Genomic DNA, 25,404 nt, shown 5'->3' with positions numbered 1-25,404 from the left:
TGTGGGGAAACCCTTAAACAATAAATGTTCATTCCCGTGCCCGTTGAGGTTTGAATGAGATAAGGGTAACTGTAAAATGAATCAGTGTGTGTTTGGAAGCTCTAGGGGATGTTAGGGATAGTGGTCTGTTCTGCTTTACAAATTTTACAGTGGAGCATTCATTGATGACTGATGGACTCTGAAACACAAGCAGATGTTTTCAGCTGAATATTTGTAGTATATTTGTTGAAGAGATTTTCTTGAAGTTGCAGTTTGTGATATTTAGTTTGTCTGTTCCTGTTATGTTTTAAAAAATACTGAGTTTCTGTTTGAAATGTACCATTTAAGTAATGACTATTCATAGATTTGAATCATTCAAATGACTTTTAGACTGTCGCTTCTTTGTGGGTGTTGCTTTGCTTGTCCCCAGGAGAGAGGGTGTGTGTGTGACTGGAGTGGCCTGAACTGAGCTAAGTTTGGAGTAAAATGGCCTCATCTTTGGCATTTCTCACTGTTCTCACTGCTGAGAGGGTACAGAGCCTCTAACAAGCAGAATGAAACATCCCTAATCTCATGTAGCTAGACATCCATCAGATCAAGTTCAGAGAGGTGTGAAGAAAGTCATACTGTCAGTTCAGATAGAAAAAGAAAGAATTTGGAAAGGCACATATTTGAAGTTTGTTGAATTCCTGCCAATGTCGAGTCAAATGTTTCTTTTAAACGCTGACACCGAAAACTGGTTAGGGCAGCGTCCTTTGATGGCTGACTGATTACTGTGTCTCATAGGTGATAGTCTTGGTTATTTTTGTGGTGCTTTTCAAAACTAATTTTACAAAGTGCTTCACACACAACAAACAATAAAAAGTTAAGATACAGGAATAAAATCAAAAAGACAGAAGCCAGTGACCCAGACACACGATAAACAGAAATGGATGGGCTTGCTAATATGATGCTTGATGCTGTTAGGAATGGGACCAAGATATTATTGCCTGATTTGAACATGCAGATTTTCTGAGCCGATGACAAGAATCTGACATCTGTAAGCCATTGAACCAGATGGGACAGATCAGAAGGGTATTGACCTTTTATATGGAGATATATCTGCTTGTCATCTGCAAACAATAAAATGCGTTCATTAGGCTTGGGCCAATATTAGATATTACAGAATATGGCAGTACATCAGTGTCAGACTAGCTGCACCTAATATTGCTTTGCTATTCATTCTTTGCACTTAAATCCAAATTTAAAGGTTATTATTTAATATTATTTTGTAGGGGTGCCACGGTTCTCCAAATCCTCAATTCAATTTGATTTTCAATTTTGAGGTCACGATGCGATTCGATCCTCTGATCTTTATTTAGTTTTTTTTCTCTTAGCACAGATGGCTATGCCATTTTTAGACTAGTCTAGTCCAGGATCATTGGTTTTATGCCATGATAACTCGTTTAAGTTTTTAATTCTTGTTTCAAAAGGTGGTCTACATGGTGTCATGAGTGATGTAATCTCCAATATGCGTTTGCAATGTACCACACCAAGGCCTTATTGTCAAATTAAATACCTTCATTAAAATAAATGGGAAAACCTGCGTCTTCGCCACAATGCTGGATCCAATGTGAATCCACTCACTGTGCTACAACATTTTTTTTTCCCTCGGCACGCCTGCCGGACGTGACACTGGGGGTGTGGCTAAATCCTTGATCCCATTGGGGTACTCCACATGTCTTCATGGCTAAAGAGGAAATACCAGTTTAAACACCTACAATCTGACAAATATGCTGAAAATCACTGCAAGGCTGCATCGGATATACCAATCCACTGCCGAGCTCTGTTTATCAAGATGCCAGGATCCACTGTATACAGTCTCCTGGTTGCAATGCCAGTAAAATGAGAATGAAGCTGTCTCCGGCACCTGCACTCTTTGAAAAGTCATCTGTGAGTCTGAGAAGGGCAGTGTCTGTGCCATGATTTTTATGAAAACATTATTGTCTGACAGGGCTGCCAGAAGCTGTCGTTAAACTGTCTTCTCTAAGATTTTGGTAGTAACTGGAAGTTTGGAAGCTGGTCTGCAAATGTAGAGATTGAGGCCAGTTTTGTTGAGAAGAGGCTTGATATACTGGCTGTCTTGAAATAGTAAGTGACATAGCCAGTAGAAACGGAGGTGTTCACTCTAGAGCAGACAGGGCAAACACATCCCAAACATCTGATAAATATTTAGACACCATGACATCAATGGCTGAAAATGGGACCATTGGGTGGAAATTATGGACCTCGTAACATTTTAAGGTATGAGGTTATGAGGCTAAAAAAAAAGTTTTGGGGCAGTGCTTGTTAGCAAAAAATATAGCAGAAAAATATTTGACTCCCACATTCTTATCAAGCTTATAATGTGACATCAACAGTGTCTTCATCTGTTAATAATCCCCTCTTGTGTTTTTCCACCGACACTCCACCCACCTGAACTCTATTATGCATGTGTTTTGTTGAGCCGAGGTGAAAGACGAGTGATTCTGTGGTTAATGAGTTGGGCCCAGAACATGTTTATAAAAGTCAGATAAAGCAAGCACTTTTAAACAAGAGCAGGCGCCACTGTTATTGGTTGGCATTTAAAACACTCGTTAAAAACAACTCCTAAACCTCACCTATTGCTATGTTTCAGTTAATGTTGGAGGGTGCAATTTCCAAGTTGAACTTCTAGTGTACGACTTCAAAAGCGTTACACGTGCACGACGCCAAAGTGAACAAAACACGAAGCATATGCACACTAATGCTGCACTCCAGAAAACATGTCTGGAGGGAGGGTTGTCTGACATCTCATAACGATGGCAGCACCCATGGGAAGGTGCAAGAGTGTATTTGTAGCCTGAATGAAATGTTCACATATCAAGTATAAAAGTGCCGTAATATTCAGTGTACAATTGCATCGTTTTTCCTCTTGTAATTTGTCATTTTGTTTCGGTCAGCCAAGTTTTTTCTTCACTTCTGCCGTCTGCCACCTGGAACGCTTCGAGGTCGGAAGTTGGGAGTTAGAGGCAGGAAATTCAGTCCTCTGACGTTGACCCGAAAGCAGCATTAGTCTGGGCTGACTAATAAAGTAATGTGAATTTGGGCAAAGATCTGATGAAGAGCAACCATCACTGGGCTGTAACCATGTCCCTGTTCAGAGGACATGTTCCTACATTATCAGAGGCTTAAATAGTTCCATTAGATAACCACCAAGCTATTGAGCTAATCAGTTTGAACTTAATGTTTTTAGTTGAGATATCCATTAGTCTCCTTATAAAACCAGAATTCCAAGTCTGTCTCATTCTTTCTCTTACTGTGTGTGTGTGTTTCCTTGACTGTCTCTTTCCCTTCAGTCTGTGTATTTATCTTTGCCCTCCCTCTCTCATCTGTGTGAGCTTTCCTCTGTTTCACTCTGCTTCTCTTTTTTTTGGCCACTTCTCTGTTCCTACAGTCGTTTCTCTCTCCTTCACTTCTTCTGCCTCTTTATCTTCAATGAAATTATTAGGAAATTCCGCGTATCTTAAAGTTTATCTTGGAATCTGTTGAGTTGGCACTCAGAAGGAGGAACAGCCACATCATCAGTTAGACCGCCCAGCCCCCCAACCCAAAGGCAGGAGAGTCACAGAGAAGAAACTGGAAGAAGAGATGACTTAGTATTCACATACCAGGTTGTCTTGTTTTGGGTGGGTTTCTTGTTTCAATCAGAGGCTGGCACAAGACCACGACTAGGGATTAGTGCCAGAATACATGGTAATTCAATTGTGACTTTAGCGTTGGTGTGTATTTTCATATTGGATTATTGCGGTAATGCATTTCTTGAACAAATGAACTGAGGCTAAGGTCACACAGTGTTTATGAGCAAAGTTTTGATGATGGCAGCTACTGTTACTGTCAGCCACCAAAACAAAGAAACTTACCAGCCAATGTTGACTGTATAGAGACAACTAGCTAATAATAATAGGTTATCATAAGTAGTAGTACACTTTTTATTACTACTACTTGCAGATCCACAACAATAATGGTACACTAGAAAACTTGCAAATCAGACAAGGAGAGTTATTGAGGTGAGGCACTTGTATCTACTAAATACATTTAGTCTTATATCTAAGTGCACATACAGTAAGTCAATGAGCTTAAAGTATTTACAGTTCATCCACATGTGCAAACAAAACAAAATGACCGTAAAACAAAAGAGTTTGTCACATGCTTGTGCAAGGCAGAGCTGTGACAACAGAACAATGATGCAATGGACCTACGTAAATGTACTTAGGTACTGTACTTAAGTACAATTTTGAGGAACTTTACTTTGAGTATTTCCATTTTTTGGATCAATATCTTCACTCCATTACACTTTGGGGGCAATTATTGTACTTTTTACTCTCTACAATTATTTAATAATTTTAGATACTTGTTACTTTGCAGATTGCATGCTGCATCAGAGGTATAACACTGCACAGGCCTTTGCAGACTAGATACAGACTAGTATCCAGCTCAATGTGTGGAAAACTGAATTTGAATCTGAATCATTAAAAAGGACATTTAAATCACAGTCCATATTTAAACTGAGTAACATGTATATTCACTTTTTAGATGTTTACAGTTTAAATTGTCTCATTTAAATATTTTCCCTCCTTTCCTTCCATTCATCTTCCCTAATCTTCCTTCCTCTTTTGTTCCATTTGGTTTTTGTTACCAACTCCAACTCACTTCTGCCAGATTATGTACAAACAAACACACACGAACGCTGATCCTCAACAGTCTGTTTGTCTAGACTATTCAGGCTCACAGGAGTTTTATGGAAACTTCACTCAGTCACCTGCTTATCAGTGAGGCTTCATTGGATGAACAAAAGCCAGGATGAGTAGAGCAGGTGAGATGACCATTTTGACAAGAAAGGGCCTGCAGCATGCAAACCTGCCATTACTAAATTATTTGGCGCATTGTTTGCATGTGTAATTATCTGTTGTATCCGCTTCAGAACACCATGTTATGCCGTGTTACTGTATCTCTGCTGCTACAATGACCCTAATTCCCCACAGGGATTATTTCCGTTTCATTGGATTCCATTTTGAATCTGATGAAGGTAATAAAAGAAAAAGATGGTGGGAATAAAAGAAGAATATGTGTGAGATTGCGGGGAGGACAACTGGAGAGATTAGAAGTGAATGTAAGAGCTAAAGCAGGATCTCATTTCAAATAAAGAGACATACAAAGTTATAAAAGAATGTTGGAGAATATTTTTCACTATGAATTATGTTGACATTATTTACCTCTCAGACTGCTTCATAAACTCTCCTGTAATCACCTGTATTCCCTCATGATTTTACTCTTGTGGCAGACACCACCCACCAGGCACAGAAGCAGCCTGAACTGCACCACAGTAGTAGTTTAGAGTATGTAAACACCTTTGGACCACCGGTCTTGTGAGGAATACCGCAGCTTCCTGTCGATGGAGGAGCTGTCATGTACTGAGATGAATAAATATCACACCTGGCTCTCGTATCAGCCATGAAATGCACATCCGCTTTCTGTCTTAAATGACAGTTTGCGACTGTATATGTTTTGTGCAGTGTACATATTTGTGTTCAGTCTCTCTTTCTTGTTTAGTTTACTGTCTGCCTGGCCCAAACAGATTTCACCAAACCTCCATGTTTTCTCTCTCCATCCCTCTCTTCCCATGTTCAGTGGTGTACGAGCATCGCTCCAGGTTAGAGAAGTCTCTTCAGAAGGAGAGGTTAGAGCACAAAAAGACCAAAGAAGGTGAGAAAAATAACACTCAGCTCTGACTCTTGAAGGGAGGTCTCCATTCAAAAGAGCTGTGGGGAATTCTGACTATACTTTCATAAAAGCCTGGATGACAGTATTATTGTAGGTCACTTTGGACAAAGGCTTCTGCTAAATAAAATGTGTAATTGAATTGTGATGTAATACTGGTTTCAACTCCATCTGTAGCATCACAGATAGTATTTTACAAGGGAGCATATGTTTTTTTTGTGAATGGACTGAGATGTAGAATGAACCTCAACTTGATGTCAGTATTGTAGTGTTGTATTCTTCTCCATCAAAGCACATTATTTCTCAACAAACTGGTTAAAATTAAAGAAAAAATAAAATAGTTTGATCCGTGCTGTTTCTCTTTTCTAGATTATCTGGTTTATAAACTGGAAGCACAACAGTCACTCAACAAGGAGAAGGTGTGTTTCCACATAATTACCCCCTCTGCTCTGACTAAGTATCATCATTTATAGATATCTTGTATAAACCCTTTAATCCATCTCTAATTGCCTGACCTCCATGTTTTTCTGTTTGCTTGCATTGCTTTGTTAATTCGTAAAGTGCTTTGTAGCGTGACTGTGTTTTGAAAATCACAACACAAATGCTGGTACTACAACCCCCCCTTATCAGATATAATTAATCTCATCGCCATTATCTGTTGTAACAGTACAATTTAGCCTGGACTACAAAGTCACTGGTTTCATTTTGTGTTGTTATTGTTTCTTTTATGCTCAAACAGCAAGATGCCAGCAGCAGAATGAACTCTCTACAAGTGCAACATCAGATGCTGAAGGTACAGATCATTAGAACAAACACAATCTTATGCCGTTCTTATCTTTAACACAGACATCCTCATATTTAAGCTTCTTTGTTCCTTTCGCCTGTCTCTCTGACTGAACCACGCTACATCCTTCCCCTCTTTGATGTAAAGTTTATCTGTTTGTCACTTTTGCTTTCATGAGTATATGCTTTTATGTTATGTAGAAACAACCCGTAGATCATATGATGACGGTAGTTCTTTTTCCTGTTGGTCAGAACCAGCACGACGACCTGAAGAAGCAGTATTACGAGCTGCAGGACCAGCACCAGGTCCAGGGCGAGGACCATAGCCGGCTGCTGGACGAACACAAAGATCGCTTCGATAAACTGCAGCAGGTCAAAGAGTCAGAAATCGGTCAACTCAAAGGTACTGATGGTCTCTCTCTCTCTCTCACACACACACACACACACACACACACACACACACACACACACACACACACACACACACACACACACCACTCAGTTGCACACACATGCATCGTACAAATGCAATATAGCGTTCTGAAGTAGTGACATCATTAAACATTCTTTGTCTCCATCTTCTGACTTTATGAAATACTGCATGTCTGAAGCCAAGTATACGTCCTTTATGAGAAGATGCTTAGATCTATTTAGTCTCTTACACCTCCAGCCTTATCACTTAAAATGACTTATTTATTTATAGACAAAATTATGTGGCAAGTGCTTCAAGCAGGTATATACCAACAAGTGGCACCAGGGTTTGTAACATGATTCATAAGGATAAAAAATACAGTGATTCAGATTATTTTTGAGTATGCTTTGCAGTAGAATATTGATTGTTTAGATGCATGATTTCTGTTAATGTGTTTCCTGTTTCCGATGGCAGATAATATATATAACTTGAGGGAGGAAAATAAACAGCTGAGGAAAGCTCACCATGACATTCACACGCAGCTACAGGATGCACAGGTGAGACTAAATAAAAAAGAAAATTGTCTTCTCTCTTTTAGTGTGTAGAGACACAAAATGTTGCGGTCTGAAATCTGAAATGCTATCTGCTTCTCTGAAATAGAAGAAATAAGTCAGTCACTCATGAAAATGTGACAGCAAAATTAGAAAAACATGTGCTTGAATTCTTACCTCAGCAGCAAAATGTGAAACTTCCATAAAAATAAATGGGTCATTCATGCTGTTTTGTTTCACATTTGTGTTCAGGTTCGCCATCAGGACCTGAAGGCATCGCACGACCAGCTGGCACTGACACTAGAAGACCACAAGAGTGCACTGGCTGCAGCTCAGGTAGACGGCAGCAGCACAGAGCAGCAGGCTCACTCTTTACTTCAGGCATCTGATTGATGCTGGACTGCTGCACCACAAGTGTTGTGGTCACATATTTTTTTCTCCCCATCCAGTGTTGCAAATTTAATTGGAAGATTTAGACATGTAATTTATAGAATGACTGGAAAGAGTTTCTGTTCCCTCCCCATTTCCTCCCAGCCTTATCTTAACTTTTACTTTCTTAATAAAGCAGAAAAAACATTTGTTGCAGTGGACTGTAAAATCTCCAGTAGAGAAGAAGTAAAGATGCCTGAGGTTTTAGTTGGTTTTTAGGTAATTAGATCAGTTGTTGCTGTTTCCCCCTGAGAGCGACCTTTGAAATGCCCGAATGGTTTATTGAACATTTGAAAAGTTCATTTAAAATGCTTTTCTCCTCTCTGTCTGCATTGATGGATATTCACTCACTCTCCACTCTCTCTTCCTCTCTGTGTGTCTGCATTTGCTAATGTATTTTAAAGCCTGTCCTGGTTTCCATCAGTGCTTCTGGTTGAACAGGCACAAACACACACACACTCACAAACAACTCTTTCCTTCTCTCCAGGGGGTTTGGTTTAGTCGAGGCTGTCAGAGCAGTGCATCTAAAACACGTTCCAGCCAATCAGCCAGAAAGATATAATGGAGGGACAAAGAGAGAGGGGGGAGGAGTTTGGCAAACACTTCTTGAATTTAGCCCCCTGGTCTGGTTAGAAAGTATGTGTGTATGAATAAAGTGTGGTGGGGCTGATCTATTGTCAGGTTATTTCTTTCAGAGATTTTCTATTCCCCCAGAATTTTCTCTCTTATTGTTCCTCCTGTCGTTGTGTTTGTTCTCTTTAGGTGCAGGTGGATGAATACAAGCAGCTGAAGGACACCCTGCACAGTCAGATTCAGAGACAGTCTGAACAAAACCGTGCCCCTCCGCAGCCACAGGCAGCTGCCATAGCCCCCGAGTCCCACGTTCATGAAGCCCAGCAGGACGAGCCTAACAAAGATGAGCCTGCCCATGAGGAACATCATCAGCTACACCAGGACACTGAGTCCAAGGTAATGTGGGATTCTTTGGGATCACTTAATTATCTGTGAATGTGAAAACACACAAATCTAATTATCTCTCTTGTTGCCTTGTCTTCAGTTGGACCATCAAGGGGAGGAGGTGCACGCCCAGTCCCAGCACACCGTGTCAGACAAGGAGGACGATGGAGAGGGTGAGGCCGAGAGGAGGAGGGAGCTGGCGGAGGAGGAGATGGCTCAAGCAGGACAGCCTCAGAAGCTGGAGGAGGACCCGGACCAACAACAGGATGAGCAGCAGGAGGAAGAGGAGGAGCCAGAACCGGAACAGGCAGATGAGAACGCCCTGGAGCGACAGAGGCGCCACCCACAGCCGGTCAGAACTGTTTTAAGACCCCTCATTCTCGCCTAAACAAGATTGAAACCAGCCTTCAAAGGATTTCTTTTAAAATTTGTTTACATATGGTGTCATTAAAACTGTTTCAGATTACCTTCTTGGAGCTCTATAACAAACCTGCCAATCATAGATTAATCATGTGTGTCGGGGACCGGGGACACAGCTACTGCTCAAAGTGAAGTGCTAGTCATTTAGCTGTAATTCTCAGAATAAATTACAACCTTACCTCTTTGATTAATGACAGCTTGCTCATTATGTGTTGTGTTCATTGTTTTCTGCTGTCATTTTCATCTATTAAACTTCCCCAAAGGATGAATTATACCCTACCTCTACCTTTATGTCTCAAATTAGCAGCGCGTCTGTGTGTTTAAGTCGTTCTAATTCTCTACACTTTACAGTACATGCTGTTCCCTTTTTGTATCCATTTGTCCTCTCAAAAGGGTCCCCATCTGGAACTGCATCCGGAGGCCCAGCTGCCGCATGAGGCGCACGCCCAGGTGGAACGTGAGAAGTCGGCCTACGAGCAGCAGCAGGAGCAGCAGCGCCTGGAGGCTCAACGGGCCGAGGAGCGTAGGCAGATGCAGCTGCATCAGGAGGCCCTGCAGGCCCAGAGAGACAGGGTGCTGAAGGAGAGGGAGCAGAAACTGAAGGAGGAGCAGGAGAGAGAGCAGCAGCATCACAAGGAGGCCGACAGACGGGAGAAGATGCTGAGAGACGAGCATCAGAGGTCAGATGTAAATTAGAATCACGGTCACTTGAAATCAGGTGCACAAGGAGTTTGCCCAAATTACAAAAAATACATTTTTTTACTTAAACTTAAAGATATCAAGCAATGCAGATATATTCATTTATTTCTGTTTCTATGCAAATACAAAGAAAGTAAATGCAATTGAATTAATTCTGTTAAAATCATCAAAAATAGTATTAGCAGTGGTGGAAGAAGTACTTTTACTGAAGTAAAAGTAGCAAAACCACAGTGTAGAAATACTTCAGGTGCATAAAGTCTGACCCTCGTCCTTCACAAAGAAATCCACTGTCCAGCAGCATTAAACTACTGAAACAAACAACTGAGAGAAACAGAAGATCTCATTTTTCACGTCAGGTTACAACGTATTTTTTTTGTTGATCATATTTTGTATCATCAATCCAAATCTGCAAAATAACTACTAATGTAGTGGAGTAAAAAGTATTTATTTCTGAATTGTATTGGATGAGAAGTATAAAGTCTTCTTGACAAGAAGAAAGTGAAATGATGAACTGACCTACACCTGGTGTGTTTTATCTTTAGTCTTGTTGGAAATAAAGAATCAGCAGCTCAGTCAACCATGGCTGCTTTTCTTAATTATTTTGTTCTTAAAGAAATGTCATAAGGAACACTTAATAAGACCAGTGTTTTATTGATTAATGTCAGCTGGTAATAAAACCTCCTTCCTGCAAACTGGAAGTAGTAATTTGCAGGGATGTTTGCCGCTCACCAAACTAATTATTCTCTGATCTGAACATTAACACACACATCGACTATCCAGGAGGAAACATGTGATGCTTTGTTTACATTTGTGCAAAGAAGAAAGGGTCTTTAAAGCAGATGTTTTCTACCTAAGGAACAGTGCTACCACACAAATGCCATACAAAACATGTTGTTCTGCTTTGTTGTGGCTCCTCTGACTGTCATTGCTCTTATCAGGAAGAGAACCGAGTATGAGAATATGGACAATGATATTGTTCAAGGAGACGAGGATCATCACAACGATGACGAAGACGGTGAGACAGGTGAGGAGAGATTACCAGTACAAATAAAATCCTGGATGAACAGTCTTAACAGTTTATCATTACATCCTCTTAAAATACATTTAAATGTGTTGTGTGTGTGTGTGTTAACAGAGAGAGATGTTCATATGTTACACGAGGAGGAGGAGAAACAAGAAGTGGATCACAGAGTGCCGCCACATCAGCAGGTGACGGCAGTCTCTCCATCTGTTCACACACGCGTCCTCATCGTCTGTCTTTTCCTCTCAGCTCATTCACTCACTTAACATTCGCACCAGTGTATCATGTGTCATACGTCCATTCAGCCATCCGTCCACAAATCGCTTCTTTCATCCTCCCTGCCCACTGTCCTGCGCTGGCACATTCATCTTCCACCTGTCAGTCAAACCCAGCAGTCTATTAAGTCTCCTGAATACCAACAAGGCTATTAATACAACATTACAGTACACTGACTGCCACCGTCACTTTAATGCTGCCAAACACAGTCGATTATAAATCCTCTATACTACAGTTTTAGTGCGTCCTTTTCATCACATCAGTTGCTCTTAATATATGTTTCTCACCATCACTCTCTTTTTCTGTCGTTTCACCCCGATCTCTTCGTCTGCAGGGTGTAGACGGCGAGCTGGACCCCGAGGATGACCCCAACAACCAGGGAGAGGACGAGTTTGAGGAGGCCGAAGATGAGCAACACCACCACAAGGTCCCAGAGGAGGAAGAGGAGGTGGTAGAAGAGGAAGAGGAGCCGGCAGCGCCAGCCCAGCACAGAGACACACACCCACAACAACCTGCTGTGGAAGAGGAACTGGTGGTGAGTGACCGTCCGGAGAACAGTAAAACACACAGAAGCTTCTTTTAGCATCAATCAAATAAATGATTGAAATTAAATGATGTTTTTTTTTTACTTGTGTGTGTTCAGATGGCTGGAAACCCAGATCAACAGGAAGACACGCTGGATGACCAGTACCAGGAGGAAGTAGAGGATGAGGTGTGTAACATTGATGCTCTGACACATGCTTTATATATTAGGAACAAATCTGTAAAGTACTGTATGTCTCACCACTACATGAGACTTCTATATTTTTATTTATATTTTCATTTTCATGCAATTCTTTTGTCTTGTTTTTGGTGTCCTGAAGGCACAGGAGGACATAGCTGGTGGGCAGAAGAGAGAGGAGGAGGTGGAGGAGGAAGGAGAGGATCCATATAATGAGGAGAACATGGAACAGGTAGGTTCTGCTGCAGGGAACCAGAATCAGGAGATCTTTAGCTATTTCCTCAAGGCATTTGAAATTGTACAGTACTGCATTTTATCCCCACAGCTCAACTTTTTCTAACATTCAAGCTTCAACGATTTATCGAAAAACTTGCCATCGGTGTCAATATTTTGTGCACATTTTGAATTTCGGGTGAAACCCCTTGCTTGTGGGTTGAACATCTGGCAGTTCATGTGTATGGAAGGAGATACAGACATCAGTAGTCAATTGTGCTACATACAAGTTTCAAAAAGGTCGATCCACAGAGAAACGCACAGAGCCCGAATTCAGAAACTGCCTTCAAACGAGCTGTCAGGACTTCTGTAAGGTTGTTATTTAGCTAAATATACAGTCACCACCCTTGTGATTAAACAAGGTGGGCGATGCCTGCTCAGGTCTGTGAGTGCTCACTGGGCTTTCCTGAAGAGACGGGCACTAATACAGCGGGAAGGCAGAGGGTGAATAGAAGGTGGTGCAGCAATTGACAGTATGAGAAAAATAATGTTTTTTGAACATTTTAAATGTCCACATTTTCTAGTTAGGCACCCAACATAGAAGTAATTAACCTAAAAATGAGCAATTATTAACAATAATAATTAACACAGCATGGAACAACTGGAAAATCCATTTTTATTCCCCGGGGGCTTCTAAGTGGATCCCGTCCCAGCTCCTGAGTAACATCACACCCTGAAACACTTACAGCAGAAAACACCTGTAGTACTAGGTATATTTGTTTCGAGGACAAATCTGGAAAGTAATATTCATAACACTGACGTATTCGCTGTATCGGCTACACAGAGATAAAGGTGTGTCAGCGTGTGTGTGTGTGCGTGCGTGCCTCTGTTTTGGCCCTGAAACTTGAACCTTACCCGTGTGTGTTCTGGTAAATGAGAGAGATCAGGTGTTGAGTCTGTTGGGGTGTCATGTCACCATCGGGGCTTGGTTTATTTAATTTGGAAATCTGAATGGAGAATCTCACACGCATTTTATATTCTTTAAATATAAAATGTTAATAAAAAGTTAATGATAAAGTATATTTACTAGTCCTATTCACACAATTTTGTAAATGGTTTGTTTAGTCAGTCATTTTTAAGAAGTGATGTGATCTCCAGAGATATAAACAACCCCATATCCAACCCCTCTGAAAACCAGCAGCCCTGCTTGCTGAAGTGTCCTTGAGCAAGACATTTGACTCTTCCTCTTGCTCTCTGTTCTGTAACTGACCCTGACTCCTGACCTCCGTAGGCTTAGACAATGTCATTCATTTATTTATAATCCCTAGGGTTTGTTTTTGTTTGCTACAAACTCTGCACAGTCAGTCTTGTGCGTGTAATGATGAATGTGTAGATTCATTTTGTCTGTTTGTGGTCGTTCTAAAAGACTTCAGATGTGTTAATCAGATAATTATCATGCAGATGAAACACCTAATTTAAGATCATATAACTTGATATGATGGTGTATCTGAAAGGTTCTTTGTCCCTCCACTTCTTGTACTGACTTGTGTTTCATACTCAGACCCAGTCACCTCGTGAGTGGACGTACTTATGTTTCTCTGTAATTTGAGCTCAGTGGAGCTTTCACTCCATTCAGCTTCATTCATCCACTCTTGTACAGTTGTTCTGACAGAGGTGTTTTTCTATTCAACCTTTTACAAAAGTGTCTCTGCTTCCACTTATACACAATCGAATCAAGTTCCAGTGTGTTACAATCCTACAGATGGATAAGAAGTGGAAACATGCTAATTTGTGAACACCCTCACAAACCATAGATTTTATAGGGACTGACTTTGTTTTTAAACATTTTTGTGAATTGAAAAAGTTAGCTATGCTATTGTCAGGCTTACATACTTGATTGTCCTTCCTCCTTGTCTAAAATGGCATGTAATCATGAGTTTAAAAAATGACAAAAAGTATTTCCACTAAGTTAAATTGTGGCAGGAATATCTACACGTGTATAAAAGTATCATCTTTAGTGGAAAAGTATCCAAAATGTAATTATAAAGGCTAATAAATAGTCGTGTGCTTGTGATCTCCTCCAGGATGAAGTCAAAAACCAGGAGGGACCAAGACAGGAGGGCGATCATAAAAAAGGGGCAGAGAATAACGAGGAAGAGAATTACGAAGAGGAGGAAGAGGAGGCAGAAGATGAGACGGCTGGTCGAGACAAGGGAACCAATCGGAGGGCAGAAATGTAAGACAGACTTTTCAGACTTTTAGTGCCTTTTCGGTCGCCCCCACGGAGCCAATCAGGTCTTTCTTTCCCTCGATTCCCAGAGGAATAAAACCAGCCATCCGTTCAGAATTCCAAGTAGGAAAATTGGGATTTTATGCCCAGAAGATGGGATGCTATTCCAAACACTGTGGGATGGAACTGAGCAGCTTACACTGTGGAAACGGACAGAATTTATTAGGTGGAAATGGAACATATACTGTATTGTCTCTGTTTTTATTAATTTACTTTTCTGTCTTCTCGCACGTCTGCCTGATTGCCTGATGTGTTTTTTTTTTAACCAGGCAGAGAATGTATTTTCATCGTGTGTCTTTGAGTACGTGTAAAGAAAGCAAAGATAAATTATGTTATTCTGATGTCCTCATGTTTCAGGCCTTTTATATGTATGTTTTATGCAAACAGTCGTATTCTTTGTAGAGCTCAGATTATTTTAATTTACCTCCTGTCATTCCAATCAATCAAGTCGTTTTCTGTTATTTATTGTTGATTGTAACAACTTTGACAATCGTAAAAAGTTTGTGTCATGATGGCTTTTACCGACTTCTTGAAGCTCATTTGCAGGAGTACTTTCACAGGATATTTCTACAAATGCCAGTCAAAAGAGACATTTCTGGTGAAGCCGTTCTGTGCTCAGTGTCACACTGACATGTGCCTTTCCATTCTTGGAAACCTCTTCTAGGTCTTAGTCATTTTACAGTTGGAAAAGCATTTCAATAGGAAAGGAGAGATGAGAGGATGCCAGTTGGTGCTGAACCTGTCGCGTAGTGCTTCAGCACAGCCTTAAATCGGGGCTGTTTTAATGTTGACTGCTGGTGTGAATTAAATTCACAAACTTAATGCAATTTATTGCAAAATCTGTAGTCTACTGTACAATGTGCAGTAAAAATAAATGCTGATAATTTGTACATTTTTCCACCAGTTATATTTGATACAAAACAGTGGGATTTTGATTGTATTGAACCACGTTTGTCACCTGAACGGTGTGTGTGGAATAAAGAGGTCAAAGGATTTCAGGTCATGGAGATTGTGTTGTCTCATTCTGTACTCTCACATTTTTGAGGACACGATTTCAGGTCTTGAGTCTGTCTTTGGTAGAGGATTAATGTGGGGGAGATTCCACGGCGCCACTAGCCCAGAAGATGGAAGTATTATGAAGTGTTAAAAGTTCATTTTAGGATGTAAGCTACCCGTGAGCCTTTTTTAATGTTCTTGTAGCAGGTAACGCTTTCCTCAAAGTTAAGATGAGCTGTGAGAAAACTTCAGAAGAAGAAATAATTAAAAAAAAGAGATAAATTTGGTTTATTCCTCTATAACTTATGGGAAGCCTCTTCATTATTTCCTTTAGCATTTAGGGAAGAATATAAGATACTGTAGTCCCAGCAATTCTTGCGACAACAGAAGTAAAATGTAGGAATCAGGTGCTGAAAAGTTTGAAAAAAGTTTTGTTACCGCTGTGATACCTACTTTTGATTTTGACGTTACATCTTTTCTGAACAGACTTAATGAAAATCAAGGAAAAAACATTAAAACATATTTAGATCCATTATGTTGTTAGTCTGGTGCGACAGTATAGTTACTCAACAACACTATTTTTCTATTTTCATTCATGAGAAAAGTATACCCTGGGTATTTAATCTGAAACCATTAAACTGATTCATCAATTTGTGGGTCAACAGAAAATTTCCAATTTTTTTGATACTCAATTGTTTGAGTCATTCGACGATAAAAAATGCCAAACTTTCTCTGGTTCCAGCTTTCAAATGTTAGGATGATAGTGATGTGTGATTGTACACAAATCAAGATGAATCAAGCAATTAGCCAATGTCTTTGATCAGTGTTTCTAAGCATTCTGTGACATTTTAAAGGCAAAATGATTCAACTAATTGTGAATCAAAATGAAAAAGATCTGAAAATAAAAAAAATTAGGTTCATTAGGCTTTTTAAAAAATTCTAAACCTCAAAGAATAAGATCTAAACCTGTGTAAAAAAAAAAAAAGTAAATAAAAAATATGGAAGTAAAATAAAGACTCAAAACTAAAAAAAAAAGAAAAGAAAACCTGAAACAAAACAGAAAAATCAAACCCGGAAATGTAACAATAAGCTCTAAAAAAAGTCCTGAATATGTAAAAATTAAATATATGAAATTAAAACATATTCAAAAAGAAAAATTACTCAAAATTGAATTGGAAAATCCTTAATAGACAGTTTACGGTGTCATTTATATTCAAGGTCTATGCTTACTGTTTCTTTGTCTTTCAAATTGACAAAGCCTTTGGCCTCCCTTTGTCTCCGTACCCTTCTAAGTAACATTGGTGAAGGCATGTCAATCCACCAAATCTTTAACACACATAATGCCACAACAATATTCGTAGGCATGTCTTTCGCTTCCTAGTGATCATAAATATGTATAGTGTATAAATACTGAATCTGCATTTTGCCGGAGAGCAACTGGAGATCCCGTGAAGCATCCAGAGGAAGTTGTCGGGATGCTCCACTACTGCTGTTATCCTGTCGCCTGACACGACCGATAAAATGGATAGATGCACGTACTCTCGACTCGCATTCCTCTGTCGAGTCTATTTTCAAACAGTGACAAGATGATCATAAATATGTATCAAGCAGGAGGAAAGGAAACCATAAATATTCATGCTCGAGTTTACAGATCATGGGGCGCTCAGTCGATCACGCCTGCACTGCCAGACACGTCTCTTCTCCAGGACAAATCCTGCCAGCTCTGTTCCTCCCTTGGCCTCTTTTTTCAGGTTGGGAGCTGAGAGGTGAGAAGATTGTGTGTGAACTCGCTCACATGGGAAATGAACCGACAAATCAGGATGAAATGAAAATCAAACGAGGGGAGGTTGACGGAGAAAGGCAATTACCTCTAATGAACAACATTTGTCCCCGGCACAGACTCAATCAAATCATCCTTCCTCTTCTCAGTCTCTCTTTATGCTCTACCTCTCACTTCCTGTCACCGTCCCTGTGTTTTTTTTCTTCTTTTTTCCTGCTATCACCCCTCCGCTGTTGTGCGATTGTTGATCTCCCAAGAGGGACCGTGGGATGCTGCAGGAGTACGAGAGTAACAGGTGTCTCATTACTGTGCTAATAGCAGGCCACGGGGAGACGCCAGCACACACATTCTTACAGTGACAAGCAATGGCAGAGATGATAACTCCTCCACATTCCTCACATTCTTGCGCTCTCTCAGTCATCATTTCATGGCTGAATTACCAGGCATGAATAATTCCAACGTGTCGATGCCTGGAGCCTGCGTCTATCTTGAGATGCGTGCCCACACGACTGCCACCAATTCTCAAATCTTCCATTTAACGCCAGAGCAAGATTTACTTGAAAGCTGAAGCTGCAAGCTATGAAAAGAAATTTTTTTTTTCTGCCTTCCACCCACATTTTTTTTTTTTTGGGTGGGAAAATCAACTCAAACTCCTTTCCTATTTTACAACCATGTTGGAAGAGATCACAGCGTCGGAATGGGCTGCGCAGATAATTGACAGCATCTTGAAACCATCACTTGGAGCCTTTCTTCTTGACCTGGATCCTGTTTGCAGTACACAAGGATCCAGCGAGCTCATTACACCGTCTCTCTCTCTCTGCAGCAGTAACGATCTCTCACTCGCAGGCTGCACACTTAGTTTTCTATCTCCGTCTCCCTGCACGCAATTGCACCAACAATCTTCCACACTTAAACGAATCCCAATGAGGCATGTAACTGGTAGTTTGTGCCCGGCTGCATGCTTGTTAGAGAGATACCGGCTGCTTAAAACTGTGTTTCTCTTCATTACTGTGATGGAAGAAAAGGCGAGTGCTGCTTCTGTGCCCCCAGTTCATACTTGAGCCTTGTGTATATGCATGTATGCGGTATTCATACATGTGTCGTGGGGTATCGGATAACAAAGTGTGTTTACGCTTCAGGTGCAGGCTGAAAATGTAACCGCTATTAAAGAATACACTGCTGCGATGGATGAATAAATCAAGTGTAACCTCTTCAACACTAATTTATGTATGACAGTGTGGACAGTGTTGTAAAAAGTGCTCAGTCATACTTGAGTAAAAATAGATATTGTGTTACAATATTACTTTCTTACTTCCTCTAAAGTGCTTTTGATAAAAGAATAAAGCAAATGACATCCACACTAAGTGATGGAATGTAACTCAGTACATTTACTCAAGTACTGTACTCATGTATACGTATGGACTTGAGTATTTCCATTTTCTGTTACTTGATACGTCGATTCTACTAAATTTTGGAGGCAACTATTGTACTGACAAAGTAATTTTCTGGAATAAATGTACTTTAGTATCAAAATTACAAGTGAAAGCAAGTAATACATGTTAACATATGTTAAATGCAGGGTGCCTTTTTAAAAATGTATTCCAATACATTTATTAATTACCTGTGTTTACATATGTTTACATGTATATACTTTATATTATGGTTCGACTGACTTTTCCTGATTATAGGAATCTGTTGTTTTTTTTGTTTTTTTCATCTGATTGAAGATAAAATAAATTAAATTTAGAATGTGCTGCTTTGGCTCTGATGCAACATACAATCTACAAAGTAACTAGTAACTTAAGTTATCAAATAAATGTAGTGGAGTAAAGAGTCCAACATTTCTCCTTAAAATTGTAGCAGAAAATAGAAATAAGTAAAATACAAGCAGATCAAAATATAAATAAGTACAATACTTGAGTAAATGTACTTAGTTACATTCCATCACTGAGTATGGATGCTGTTTGCTTTATTCTTTTATCCAAAGCACTTCACTGTACCAACAGTACACACACTTTCCGTGGGATTAAATCCTGCCAGTGTAACTTTGCAGGCCACCAAGGATTACTCTTTGTGTACATGTTTTTGTGTGTGCGTGTGTGTGTGTGCATGAGGCTCACGGGTCATTACCCAGTCAGTCAGAGGACACAAGAGGCCATTATCCCGGGGAGTCTGGACACTAAATGTTTGATAAGCCTCGAAAGCGGATGTCCTGTTCCTCTTCTCACATATTACAGATGGACACTGCAGACGCATTAAAAACTCAGGAATCCGTACGAGACGCTGCATTTCAGTTGGCTGCGATCGTGTTTCTATAGTTGTATCTAAGATAAAAATTCTCCTGTGTGTGGTTGTAGCAGACAGAGAGAGTGTGAGTGTGTTGGCTCGGCAAAGTCCTGAGAGATGTCGAGCTGGTAGAGATGAGTCATGCAGCATCTGATGAGCCTTCTCTCTCTTTCACTCCATCACAGCCAAAGTCCGTCATGAGCACTCGATATACATCACTGTGCTGCCCCACATTCAGCTCAAGACTGAATACAAATCTGGTGGTATTTTCAATTTATTATCAAAACATTTGTATTTGATATATAAAAAAAATCTCACAAATATATCAATCTATATTACATCAATATATGTATAATTGGTACTACATATAAAAAGCGTTTTGCATGGCCTTGGAGCACATTACCACATTTGCTGTGACAAAGAATGGTCTAAAAAGTTTCGGCAACTGTTGTGACACAATATGTGTAGATGAGTCTGTAACTTCAAAGTTTGCTGATGAGTACTTTTGCTGAAGTCTTGTCATCTGTTCAAGTGCTGTAGGAATGGGAGAACTGACCCCGTACACATCCACGGAAGAATGTCATAAAATGTTGCACATCCTGGTGGTTTCTGGGAACTGTAGTCGGGTGGGCAGAGAGTCTTCTGGCAGCTTGGGGATTCCATCCAGGATCTCCAGCTTTGGCAAACAGAGGAAAACACTGCACAGAGGGAAAAGCAGAGAGAGTGAGAAACTATTAGAGAAAAAATAAAAATCAACCTGCCTAATATGTTACTCTAGCGGTCTCTGTTCACTGCTTTGATAAATTTTTTACCTTAAAGGATGAGATTACACAAAAATGACAATTCAGCCATTGTCACCGGCTCATGCCGATGAAAAATTGTTTCATAGTCCACAAAACATTTCTGGAGTTTCACAGCAAAACAGTGTTGCAGCATTCTCCTAAACCACTGAAGTAGATGAGGACTTAAAATGTAAAAAAAATTAAAAAAACAGCTTGTCTGGCGTAATCCACGTCACTGGACCACCAGGATCCCAAATTGATTTGACGAAGGCATTACAACCTTTTTAAGACGAGCTTGACAGCGCGTTGAGGTTGTTAATATTGTATTTTCAAATCACTTTGGGATCTTGGGGCTTCCACTTTTGTTGTGAGGCTCCAAAAATGTTTTGCTAGACAATGACTGACTTTCCACTTCTGGGTGAACTTATCCTTTAAATCTTTGTCTTCTCACTGTGCACGGTAGTTCTGAGTGAAGGTCACTGGGTTGCGGGTCAGGTTGAGGGAGCGGAGCGGGCTGTTCCCCAGAGCTCCCAGTCCCCCCAGGGAGCTGATGGCGTTCTCAGACAGACAGAGGTGCTCCACTGCTGGGAGCTTTGGCAGCTGACGCAGACACACCAGGTGGTTCCGCTGCAGGTTTAGCATTCTGCACCTGCCCGAAGATAAAGATTTAAATAAGATTTAGCTTTTATTTTTGGGGTTGTTGTCACCTATAATAGCATTATATTGAAGGAAGGAGACATAAAGGGAAGAATAAAGACCTCTACACTGGGAGGTAAGATTGCTGTACAGGTGAGGGAGTTGTGGTGCATTCTGGGTAGTGTGGTTCATACCTTGGCAGACGTACAGAACTCAGGTTGGTGAGGGAATTGTCGACCAGTTGTAGTTTCTCCACACGGATCAACCGGCGGAGGATCCGGAGGAAATTCTCTTGCTGGAAGGGGTCGCCCAAGTTCTGGTAGGACAGATTTAACTCCTGAGAGGAGACGGTGGGAGAATCATCAGGCTCCTCCTCCTTCCCTTCCCTCCTCTTAACTCCCTCAATCCCTCCCAAAATTTCTGTCTTCAATCTTCTCTTGTACTGTTTATTTTCAACATTAAACATACACAGAATGTTTGCCGACTTACCAGACAGTTTTCCCAGTTCTCTTGCAGTCTCTCCTCCCACCTCTGTCCTTCCTCTTCTCTCCTCCTCCCTCTTCTCCCTCTCTCCAAACAGATGACATCCCCCTCTCTTTGAAACAGCTCCCCTTCTGATGGCCCTTTTTGATGACATTGTCAAAACAATGTTCACATCATCATTCATCAAGTAAAAATAAAAAAAAAGATTCTTTGTCACAGTACTATGTCTTGATCTGCAAAATTAAATGAGACTCACATGAAATGAAAGCAACACATAAATGGAAGAGATGCTACAGCTTGAATTGCTTCTTTTTCAGCTGAGATTTTGTTCTTTGAATGCTCAAATCATTTAGTCAAGTAGTCTTTCATTTAAAATGCAGCTCTAGAAATGCAGGTCACTGCAGCATAAACATTAAATCCGACTTTCCAATGGCTGGTTGTAAGATTCACCGTTTCTTTTTACGCCTACAAAACCTAAATTGAACATTTCTGAAGGAATTCTCTCAAACTAAGAAGCCGCAGTGCAGCAGTGCATGAAAAGTTCTTATCACATCTTCCATCCGACACTCCTACTAATGCTGCATGTATTTCTATCAGAGTGTAAAGGCCACAGCAGTGGTGGTCCAGACCTTCTCTGACCCTGGGGCAGGTCAGCTGGTCACCTGTGACATCACACTGCTCCAGGCGATGCCAGGACACAAACCGGAACCGACTCGATGGAAGCTGTCCGAAAAAGAAAAAGGGAACAGGATGAAAAATGAGGGTGAGATGCATCAATCCACCCACTATCATTAAAATCTAATCGTTAGAGGCTATCAATACATTGGCCAGCCCTACTTTGGAGCATACAGTATAATGCTGAAGACACCAGTGATGAGTCATATTCTTGCCCCAAGTTTAACCCAAATGCACTCACTGATATCCAGGTTCAAGTCAGCTGAAATTCAACACAGTCACACTACATTTCATCATGGTGGACAAAACCAGAGTATATATGGGAGAACAGGAGACGCACTGAAGTTTAATCTACCGTAGCATCCCATTAGTGAAATATAAACTGTAATGCCTGAGTGTGCAGTTAGTATGTTGCAAAAATCAATGGGTCATTTCTAAGACCATTAACCTATACTGCCACATGTGTTAACAGGGTGAAGTGAAGACCCACTTATGTTTTATTATCAGCCTCCTTCTTCCTCAGCTGTACTCCATCCCTTATTGCTTTCCTCGATACTTATATCCCTTCACAGATATATCTGCCAGTACCGATCTGCAGTATTTCAGTGTGGACAGTCAAATAGCAGATCGAACCCGACACTGCTGTTAAATAAATTGAGCATGTGAATCTACCCTTTAACATTGAAATATTTCATTTTTCAGCTTGTGGGTCTTTTGTTCCAGCAGTGCCATCCTCGGAATAGTAATGCAAGGCACTACGATAAATTGCAATTTTCTGTTCTTCAGTGGGATGCAGTACCAGACTTCTTCTCCTGACTTGACCTTTTCAACCCCCTTGCACTCATCTTGGTCACCCTTACTTGGTCTTTGTAACTTAACACCTCCCTCTGTTACTCTAGACCTCACTCTATTGACCACCCCTCGTTGTGGACTGGATACTTGCAAAACTACCCCAGGTGACCTCAATACATCATAAGAAAAACACAGCAGATAATTAATAAAATACAACTTGACAGACTGAGACACACTCTCCAATCCACATCTTGTGAAAAAAGTGGTTTAGAAAGTCAAATATGCAGACTCAAATCAGGAGGATCTGCAAATAATTGGAATAGAAAATATGGATTAATATTGAACCCGAGCGATGTGATTGGCTGATGCTGGCCACTCACAGATATAGCTGTATCAGCATTTATGGTGTACTATATGTACCGATATGAAAACCTGCAGAAAAAAGTGCTTGGGGAAATGTATAATTATTAAATTCCCAGCAAAAAATATTGTGTCAGTGCACTGATGTCAACTATAAAATATCCTGCCTTGATTACATATCTTTGTCACAAGGATAATTGCAAAATATGTGCGTACATTCACGGATATATTCAATATCGGAATTTTCTACTTTCTAATATTGGTATCGGACTCAAAAATCTAATTTTGATCAGACTCTAGATGATTTGTTCATATAGTTTTAGATTAAACTCATGTGCATGGCAAAAACTACGTTATGAATGTAGTATCAAGGCTAGCTGCATAGCTGACGACGTTTGTTTTTATCATTTATTCAACACTAAACAACAAGATGCACAGGTTCAGTGCTAAAAAAATAAATAAATAAATCACTCAGCATTTTCTACTCTGCAATAAAATTCGTTAGAAAATTAATTTTTGCTGCTGGATTTTAAGCCATGCACCTTGGGGAGTCATGAGTGTGCAGAATGTTTTTAAGTAAGAACCAGTGCATGGAACACAGGGAGGATTAGGTGAGAAGCCATTTTTCATCTTTCCTTATTTAAAAAGTCAAGTGGGTGAAAAATCATTCTGCATAGCAATCTAGGCAAGAAGCCACTGGCCTGAGGGGTAAAATAAATAGCACGGAGAACAGACTGAGAATACGGTTCACAATGAGAGGACGGCTGAAATGGGAGGATTGGAAGATGGAAGGATGATGAGGAAAAAAGGGGGAGGACACAGGAGAGGTAAGAAGATGGAGGAGTCAAAGCGACAGGCGTGAAAGGAGCACAGTGCCTTAGGGATAGTGTGTGTGTGTGTGTGTGTGTGTGTGTGTGTGCATGTGTGTGTGTGTGCATGTGTGCCACTCACAGGTGTAGATGCTAGTCCAGAATCAGGACTGTGGTCCACAGAGAGCGGTGTGCGCGCGACCCCGGGGTCAGAGTACTGGGACGAGTGGGATTTGGGAAAACTGCCACTGAGAGTGTTCACACCTGAAGAACTGAGAGACAAAGAGAGGAGGAAGAAGAAGAAGAAGAAGAAGAAGAAGAAGAAGAAGAGATGTAGTTTAGGTTCATCCAGGACACTGTCACATCTTTGGTCCCTGACCCTGAAGGGGAGCTGTCTTTTTCGTAATGTAAGCCCTGGTGTGTGTGAAACCCTGACCACCGGCCGAGTGGGTAGAGTTTCAGTGAACTGGGCCTGACAATGCAGATTAGCACCCGTTGCCATGGCAGCAGGGGACACCTGAGCAGGTGCTATTAGCTTATAATAGCCGCTGTATGCAGGAGATAGCTGGACACTGGGGTCTCTGTTGATACTGCTCGTCTAGTAATTATTCGCTATGCTGCTGTACCACTATAAAATGGTTTGACATGTATTCATGTTATTTGAAATGCAACTGTAAAGGTTGTTAATTTAAGTTATCTTCAGGTAGCTAGCTTACATTTTGGTGGATATAGTGGGAAGTTTTTTTTTAGCTTAAGTGTTTGGCAAGTAACAGAGCACACAATGCAAACAGAATTATAAGCTAATAAAAGACAAAAATAAAATACAATAAAACAGCTACACGGTCTCTTGAAATAATTCAAAAGCATCAAAACTTGTTCAGTATTTTTCTTCTTTCTTTTCTTTTCGTTGTGCTGCAGTTCAGTGTGAGCTAAGCTAGGTCTCTCATAAAATATAAAGGCAAGTAAAACTAGCTGAGACGTCTCTTGCACTTGATCATTAAATTGGCCAACGACACAACATCACTGGACACGATACCACAGTTTACCTTTCTGACATGTCCCAATCGGCGTGTGAGAAACTCCCCTGGCCTTCTTGAACACCCTGTGAACGGCTCGGTTTGGCCCTGTAGAGCTGTAGCTGTGACCCATGGAGCCCGCTGGGTTTGTTGGTATTCACCGAGAGAAAGTTTACCGTCCTGTTTGCTGGCTCGGCACCGCTCAGGACCCACTGCTGCTGCAGGTGAGACGCTTGTTTTTTGTTTTTTTTCTCTCCACA

The 25,404-nt window shown here is 40.7% G+C and overlaps 2 protein-coding genes across 3 annotated transcripts in view; one reads left to right on the top strand and one right to left on the bottom strand.

The window, feature by feature from the left end:
* golim4a (golgi integral membrane protein 4a) overlaps positions 1-15,536 on the top strand; it is a 20,946-nt gene extending 5,410 nt beyond the window's left edge. The window contains exons 2-16 of the mRNA XM_084350304.1: positions 5,668-5,742; positions 6,127-6,176; positions 6,497-6,550; positions 6,793-6,943; positions 7,427-7,509; positions 7,756-7,839; positions 8,695-8,901; positions 8,990-9,241; positions 9,703-9,989; positions 10,947-11,032; positions 11,144-11,217; positions 11,640-11,840; positions 11,949-12,017; positions 12,169-12,258; positions 14,324-15,536. Of these exons, the coding sequence (XP_084206430.1) occupies positions 5,668-5,742; positions 6,127-6,176; positions 6,497-6,550; positions 6,793-6,943; positions 7,427-7,509; positions 7,756-7,839; positions 8,695-8,901; positions 8,990-9,241; positions 9,703-9,989; positions 10,947-11,032; positions 11,144-11,217; positions 11,640-11,840; positions 11,949-12,017; positions 12,169-12,258; positions 14,324-14,479 (1,919 nt within the window). The 3' untranslated portion in view covers positions 14,480-15,536. The remainder of the gene's footprint in view (positions 1-5,667; positions 5,743-6,126; positions 6,177-6,496; positions 6,551-6,792; positions 6,944-7,426; positions 7,510-7,755; positions 7,840-8,694; positions 8,902-8,989; positions 9,242-9,702; positions 9,990-10,946; positions 11,033-11,143; positions 11,218-11,639; positions 11,841-11,948; positions 12,018-12,168; positions 12,259-14,323) is intronic.
* Positions 11,729-25,404, bottom strand: LOC311255659 (uncharacterized protein). Of its 2 annotated transcripts, XM_084350306.1 has the most exons (8): positions 25,175-25,404; positions 24,271-24,400; positions 22,122-22,215; positions 21,499-21,632; positions 21,204-21,346; positions 20,825-21,022; positions 20,148-20,289; positions 11,729-11,817 (listed from the first exon to the last, which is right to left on the bottom strand). In XM_084350306.1, the coding sequence occupies exons 1-7, from the start codon at positions 25,183-25,185 to the stop codon at positions 20,172-20,174; spliced, it is 828 nt and encodes a 275-aa protein (XP_084206432.1). In that variant the 5' UTR covers positions 25,186-25,404; the 3' UTR covers positions 11,729-11,817; positions 20,148-20,171. The 2 variants fall into 2 exon arrangements, with proteins under 2 accessions (XP_084206432.1, XP_084206431.1); XM_084350305.1 differs by lacking the exon at positions 11,729-11,817 and having other exon boundaries at positions 19,850-20,289.

This window comes from Pagrus pagrus (assembly GCF_965226575.1).
Source record: "Pagrus pagrus genome assembly, chromosome: 4".
NCBI classification, from domain to species: domain Eukaryota; kingdom Metazoa; phylum Chordata; class Actinopteri; order Spariformes; family Sparidae; genus Pagrus; species Pagrus pagrus.
The sequence above is the reverse complement of the archived record's forward strand: the minus strand, read 5'-3'. Positions and strand labels throughout refer to the sequence as shown.

Bases quoted from the DNA above. Each gene is read 5' to 3' on its own strand.
- LOC311255659 (XM_084350306.1), bottom strand. The intron at 21,347-21,498 runs GTAAGTCGGCAA...GTCTCCTCTCAG, and splicing joins AGAACTGGGAAAACTGTCTG to GAGTTAAATCTGTCCTACCA. The intron at 21,023-21,203 runs GTATGAACCACA...ATCTTCGGGCAG, and splicing joins AGTTCTGTACGTCTGCCAAG to GTGCAGAATGCTAAACCTGC.